Consider the following 7500-nt stretch of genomic DNA (forward strand, 5'->3'; position numbering starts at 1 on the left):
AGTCCTATAGATTGACAACACCCAAGCCCTATAAACCTGCGCCAGTCCCTCAATATAAGCCTCCGTCATATACCACCTATAAGAGAGCTACCCCACGCCCCTTTAAGGTTGTCACACCCAAGGTTCATAGTTACAATACACCCGCACCAACGAAGTACAACAGTTACAGTGCGACACCAGCGAATGATTACCGAAAGACTGTTACTACAGAATCACCTTACAAAAACAAGGTAAGTTGGAACTGTCGTTAGAGGTCACACACACACACACACACACACACACACACACACACACACACACACACACACACACACACACACACACACACACACACACACACACACACACACACACACACACACACACACACACACACACACACACACACACACACACACACACACACACACGACACACACACACACACACACACACACACACACACACACACACACACACACACACACACACACACACACACACACACACACACACACACACACACACACACACGCGCGCGCGCACGCACACGCACACACGCACACGCACACGCACACGCACACGCACATACACACAGATATATGTTATATATATATATATATATATATATATATATATATATATATATATATATATATATATAACATATATGTATATATATATAAATATGTATGTAGATAGTTATAGATAATAGATATAGACATGTATGTATGTGTATATATATATATATATATATATATATATATATATATATACATATATGTATATATATATATATATATATATATATGTGTGTGTGTGTGTGTATGTATGTATGTATATGATTTATATGCTGATTTATTAATTAAGTTATAAATTTATTTGCTTCTATTGAATTCCAGTTTGTGACCAAATTCAGTATCGAGTCCTCATATTCAAGTTATAAAAAACTAAAATTACTGAAACAGCAGCATACAATCTTAGCTCCACTTGGAAAACCCTAATCATATCAAATAAGTGAATATCAATGCCTATAATGGTCTTACTCTTCAATTTCATTTTCCAACAGGGAAAAAGCTACAACTACCATTATGGTGTAGGTTCCGTCTATCATGGGACTAATTATAGACACCAGGAACGCAGTGATGGTGACACTGTAAGTATATCGTCCGTTGTTTTCTTCTCTTGTCTTCTACTTATTCTGGTACTTCTTTTTCTTGTATCTCTCAAAGAAAGTTCCTACAGACTGTCAAGTTTTACGATTAAGTCGTGAAAATGTTCAAGCAGTTCTTTTTTTATGTAAGTAAAATGTGTTTAATTAAGGATGAAAGTGGGTGTATAACTGAAAATCATATAAAGCAGCTAAAAATAAAGACATCTTTATTTCATGCATCTCCACATGCTTGATTGCTAATGAAAGCATCTCAGTGGAAATCCTACATTTCTTTGGGCATTGACCTATTATTGTTTTACTATTAATTTTGCGTTTCTTCAACTGTCATTAAGATAAAAAGCTTTAAGACAGTGGAATACTGTGTAATAGACCCTTAAACTTTATTTTTACGTGGAATCTTAAGTAATGTGCCCTAGTGTTTTATTTGGTGGTATATATTTCAAACAGTCTACTTGCAGTGACCATTGTTAATTCTTATATGGAGTGCTTAAGTTGGTTGTCTGGGTATAATCAGTGTATCAATATTCACAACAGAGACCATGAGAGGTTATTAACATCTGGTTTGAACTTGATTGAATTTACACTGTGTGGCTGTACTTTTATACGAATGATCATCACATGTCTTGCAAGAGCAGTTAATATTTAACCAAAGTCAAGGAATGCTTAGTCGATCAAGCGTCCATTGCCAGTTAACATATATTTTCTGACATACAGGTTCATGGAGAATATCGCGTCCAGCTCCCAGACGGACGCGTTCAAGTGGTAAAATACACAGCAGATCACAAGAATGGCTTTGTGCCCATAATTACATATGAAGGACCACAAACAGCCCAGGCAGCAAACATCCATTTTCAGCCACCTAAGCCAACTAAGATGTGGTGAAGGATATTCGTGCATATTAAGGACATTTCTGTATTTATGTATTTGTTGTATATATCTGTTAAAACCTTACTGTCATTATGAAACTGCAATGGCCTTTCCTTCTTTTTTTATGAGCTTTTAGAGTTTTTAGTATGTCTATGTGTATCCTATGCGATGTTGCAGGTATCACTGTTTTTCTCTCTCTTCACAATTGTTCTTTTGTAAATGCAAATATCTTGTATGTTATTTATATGTATAAATGTTATTTTTGTTGTTTGGAATAAATGTATATATTGTGTATGTTTGTTAAACTATAGTATGTATATAACTACTGCATTTGTATTCATATTCTTATTTATGTATTTCTCTTCGAATTTTCTCCAAATATATACAAGAAAAACAATTTTCAAAAAATCCAAATATTGCACATTATATGAGATATCACATTTGTTGAGCACATTCATTTTTCACATTCTCATGGTTCCTATGTATATATATTTCCATGAAGAGTCAAAAAAAGAAGCAATATAAATTTTCATATTTTCCAATTAGTCAAATGATCAGTTCGACCAACACTGAAAAATTGCTGTATTTGAAAATTTTCAACTGATGCTTATGTTCTGATTGTTATACAACACTTGTCTTTGTTCTTGTTGCTGTCTCCACATTGGGAGTACTGCCTGTCTGCAATATTTGGGTTTGTAATTTGTAATTAGTCCATCTTGGCTGATTATAAAAAGATGTTCTTGTTCTCCATGCAATATAGCTACACTGCTAAGAAAAGGCAAATGGTCTTTATTGTAGGTTCCGAGAAACAGAATTCTAATATTTATTTTGAACAAGAGCACAACTGGGGCACGGCCATTGCTTTTCCTTTATTTTTACACATATGGTGTATAAAGTTGTTACATTAATAATGTTTTCATGGTTAATAAAAAGCATTAAACTATATTTATGACTTTACTTCTTTAGGATTTCCACTTCATGCAGCACATGTATATACACATTCACACTGTCATTGCTGGACAGTTGAGCATTGGCTTTGCTATAATTTCAACCTCATAACATAAATAGGATAAAATGTCTTCTAATGACATCTATAGCAAATTCCTGTTTTAAGTATATCGACACTTTTTAACAAGTGTAACACATTGTACTATAAGTACAAAAATTAATATTGCCTTGCTTTAAAATCATAAGATACAAATTGTGACTTAAACTTTCTGTACACACAAACTTACATTAAGTCTGGGTAGCCAATGACAATTGCAATACAGTCAGTATTACTGCAAGAGTACCACTTTTGTACTCGAATAAACAGTTGAGTAATGTCAGGCAACTTTTGTGACCTGGAGAGACGTCACAGTGCAGGCACTGACAATGGCTGTATTCATAATCACAATGTTCAGAGTTTGCATCCCGTCTTTGGTAAGTAATCAATAAAGAAGAAATCCGTGAAAGGTAAATTTTGCAAGTCTTGCGACATGATTATGAACACGCCGGGTATCACAGCTTCAGGGATACGCAGAGATTATTTTAGCTAATTAGTATGGCACACCAACGTCCAGTTAGAACTCCCATAAGAAGTCTGCAAACACAAGATTCAACTGGATTACTGAATATGCGACTCAAATTTGCTCGTAATTACTGTCACAACTCACCATCTACCTCACAATTCTAGATTAACAAATAACTTACATTAAAATATATGAATATATTTAGTACATCATGCTGTGACAACCGTTCACCATAACAAAGGTACAGTCATCCTATAATACAGTTACAATAATAAGAAAAGAAAGAATCGTAACTGTGACATAAATTCAAAAATAAATGCCTAAAAACAATGCAGCACATGCATAAAAAAAAAAAGGAAAAATAAAATCTTATCACAAAATCAGCAACTTTGGTTTATAAATCTCACTAAGTAAAATAGACAGTAAAATAGACATACTAATAGAAATGAAGCTACGAGACAAATCTAAAAGGACTGTACACCCTATCCACGATGAGGGTGAAGATACCACTTACATACAAGTATGCATCTACGGTTTACGAGTAACCTAATGCGAAAAGTTTAAAAATGGCTCCGTCTTGATTTTCTCTCTTTCTCTTAAAACCATTTTTGGCTATCTGACATGGCTCCGAACAGATATCTTATATAGGAGCTCTCCAGTACACATTTAGACCCAGTGAGTCATTTGGAATACAATGTCATTTGGAATACAATGATCAAATACTTGTAACAGCAGTTTTATTTTGCCTAATTAAATTTTTCCAACAATGGCCTTTCTTTCCATAAAAATTCCATACGGATTTTTTCCGCAAGTGGCAAATAAAAATCAAACTAAAACACTACACTGTGGCGTCAATATTAAAAAAAAAAAGTGTCATAAAAATCCATTAAAAAAGTCCTCAAAATACTAACAACTGTTTCTATAGCAATATCTCAATATTTCCAATAACTTAACATTTAGAACTGAGGATCATCTCAATATCACTGCTAATCAAAACTTTTCTCTCTCTCAAAAAAATAATAAATACAAAGCGAGAAATTTGCTCTACACTGAACACTGAATGCCATGACAAAAGAAATGAACATTTACTACGCAATCGGTACTGTACCCTCAAGATGGTAAAAATAATGATGCACATCTAACATCCTTAGTCCTACTTTTTTTTGTAACTGTTAAAAAAATATGTGCGTCTATGACATTTCCTTTAAAAATAGCAAACTTAGAGGCGATTAATACTATTCAATTTTGCCTATAATGATCTAGAATATATCTTAAATAACTTCTGAGTATTGCTTGCTTGTTCGAAGGTCAAATGAGTTACACAGAAAACTCATAATTTTGATAGAAGCTCCATTAATGTATAGTCCACATTCCAAGTTCACAAGTTCATGCATGTGTATATAGCAGGCTGGACAATGGAACTATGACTAATTACCTATCGCAGGAAAAACAAAAATGATCACATATCATCATGTGATAATAACACTCTTAATATTCCTTACAAAAGTCCATCCCTTTCTAAACACACCACATTACTAAAATAATACGATCTGAAGTTCATTCTCGTCCCGTTTTACAAGTCACCCGTTTGCTGCATATATCCTGTAACACCCTACTTTTACACAAAATGACAACAGTCTTCTTATCTAGTTTTTTTTTCTTGCAATCAGACATGCAAGGACCTAAATGCTGGACAGCTTGGAATACAATGGCACTAATTTCCTTCTGGAAACTTCTGAACAAATGCAGTCATCTAATCTATTCCCCTTGTTAGTGATCTTTCCAACACGATGTCGAACTCGTTGAGGGCAGACAAGACGTTGATGAGGTCTCGGACTAACTGAGGATCTCTGAGGAATGAGGAGTCATCGTACATGTGACTCGTAACTGGTGAACGTTGCAAAGGTAATAAAATTCTTGGCAGTAGATGTGCTCTGAAAAAACAAAAGAATATTCAACGTCAATCTTCACTTAAGTTTCTTAGAATACTTATAAAGTGCAAACAATTTTGCAAAATCATTCTCCTTTTTATCATTTATTTCATCTATCATCTAACTTACACAAGGAGAGTATACCCGTTACATGAAGAATAATAAAAAATTACTAACCTTGCAGCAAGGCAAACAAAAAGTTGAAATTTATCATCCTTTCCTAGATGAGAAGAAGAAGCATTGATGCGAGAAACAAGAGACACAAATTCCGCCATGCTTGCTAGGCCATGGTCTCGACTATCACGTGCAATGCCAGTCAGCTGTTCTCTTTCCATGTCTTCACGAAGAATCACCTCAAAGTGTTGTTGCACTCGTTCTGTCATGTGGATATAATAATCAACACAGTGCAAAACATGTGCAAAAGTCTAGCTGGCAAAATTATTATATATCACATGATGTGAGAAAGAATATATATATCTGAAAACTAGATACATTCTCCATATTTACCACTTAGCCGAGAACAGATACATTTTTAATCCTCAATTTTGAGAAACCATCTTTTGCAAAAATGAGATTTTATTTGGCATTTTTCAAAAATAAGGACCAATTCATTATTGAAGCTAACTAGATGAACATCTCGCTGATCTACTCACCAAAATAATCCCAGAGATAGAGATTCTTGCCAAAGAAGCGGGTAGACTTAAAACCATAAGAGAATACTTGTTCCAGGCAACACACCAAGCCAAAATCACCGCACAGTAACAATGTCAGACTACCTCTTTCCTTCTCCGGTTTGTAGAAGTACTTCACCAAATTATTGACAGAGTCACCTGCATGGGAAAAAACATATCCTTTTGAATGACAAAATGTATGGAGACTCTTCAAATGAAAATATTATCATGTTTGAAACACTCACGTGGTTCTAAGATCCAACTTAACCTATTAGCCATGAAAACTAATACTTATACAAATAAAAAATTAGAACTCTTAGTGCATATCATATTTCTTACTTTTATTCACATATATGGATGTAAAACAGGTTGAACATACCTAGATGCTGCTGTATCTCTGGCACTGTGAGTTTAAGGTCTGACCGTCTGGGGCCAGGCATGTTGGGCGATCTGCAGCGTGGAGGAGTACGGCAAGATTCCACAAGATCATCTGACGTCACATGGGAAGGTACGATTTCTCCTACCAAGATTCGCTCTAAAGAACCGTCATCAATGCCACGGCCCAACCACCTTCCACAGGGAAACCTTGATGGTTCAGGGAAAGATTGAAATATTAATCAAAATATTATCTTATACTTCTAGCATAAACTCATCCTTATTCAAGAAAAGAAAAAAAAAAAAGCTTCAGGACACAATGATTACGTACTTCCAAGTATGTCCTGTGACCTCATTTCTGACTAGTACATGTTCTACCATCCACTTTGGCGACATCCCAGTATTGTCATGTCCAATCCTAAGTGTGGTTAGCAATCCAAGATTTTTGTGCTGTGAACAAAGAAAAAAGTATTCTGTTATTTAGTAAATCATAATCATCTAAACCAAACAAAGAAAAAGACAAGGAATATCTTATATACTTTTCCAGTTAATCATCTGAGAAAGAACTTCTATTTCTCAAGCTTCATTACTATTTCCCCAAACTTTATGCAATGCCTGAAAGAGGATAATTCAAATTTTTTATTCCCTGTGATAAATATTTTTGCACTTTACATATCAATTACCTGAAAGACAAGTTCGACCTGGCCTTTCGGCACTGCGATGTTGTTTGTTTGGCCAAGGGTTCCTCCAAGGCTGACCCAAGCATTGGCTGACGTACTGGCACCACTCAGTTTCCGTGACGGGAAGATCACTACTCGATATGGCACAACTGAAACAGACATCATTTTTGTGAGTCTTTCACACTTATTTTTCCTTAAAAAAGCTAATGGCAATTACTGTAACTGTAACAAGTCTTGAAATTACAAAAAAAAATGAGCACATCAATTGAAAATGAAATAACATCAGAATTAAACTGGGAAAAAACACATTTT

General features: G+C 34.7%; 2 protein-coding genes across 7 annotated transcripts in view; one reads left to right on the forward strand and one right to left on the reverse strand.

Moving 5' to 3' along the window:
* Positions 1–2179, forward strand: part of LOC122255223 (uncharacterized) — an 8038-nt gene extending 5859 nt beyond the window's left edge. The window contains exons 3-5 of the mRNA XM_086541394.1: positions 1–230; positions 1049–1135; positions 1868–2179. The exon at positions 1–230 is cut by the window's left edge and continues 777 nt beyond it. Coding sequence (XP_086397520.1) covers positions 1–230; positions 1049–1135; positions 1868–2035 — 485 coding nt within the window. The 3' untranslated portion in view covers positions 2036–2179. The remainder of the gene's footprint in view (positions 231–1048; positions 1136–1867) is intronic.
* Positions 2180–2960: 781 nt separating this feature from the next.
* The window catches only part of pns (DENN domain containing pinstripe), an 88382-nt gene continuing 83842 nt past the window's right edge, over positions 2961–7500 (reverse strand). For all 6 annotated transcript variants that reach the window (XM_086535977.1, XM_086535959.1, XM_086535970.1 and 3 more), the window contains 6 exons: positions 7192–7337; positions 6840–6958; positions 6513–6718; positions 6116–6292; positions 5640–5838; positions 2961–5465 (listed from right to left, as the gene is read on the reverse strand). In XM_086535977.1, the coding sequence (XP_086392103.1) occupies positions 5285–5465; positions 5640–5838; positions 6116–6292; positions 6513–6718; positions 6840–6958; positions 7192–7337 (1028 nt within the window). In that variant the 3' untranslated portion in view covers positions 2961–5284. The remainder of the gene's footprint in view (positions 5466–5639; positions 5839–6115; positions 6293–6512; positions 6719–6839; positions 6959–7191; positions 7338–7500) is intronic.

The sequence above is a fragment of the Penaeus japonicus genome, unplaced genomic scaffold, assembly GCF_977035675.1.
Source record: "Penaeus japonicus unplaced genomic scaffold, GWHDUDI00000001_assembly GWHDUDI00000001, whole genome shotgun sequence".
Classification (NCBI taxonomy): domain Eukaryota; kingdom Metazoa; phylum Arthropoda; class Malacostraca; order Decapoda; family Penaeidae; genus Penaeus; species Penaeus japonicus.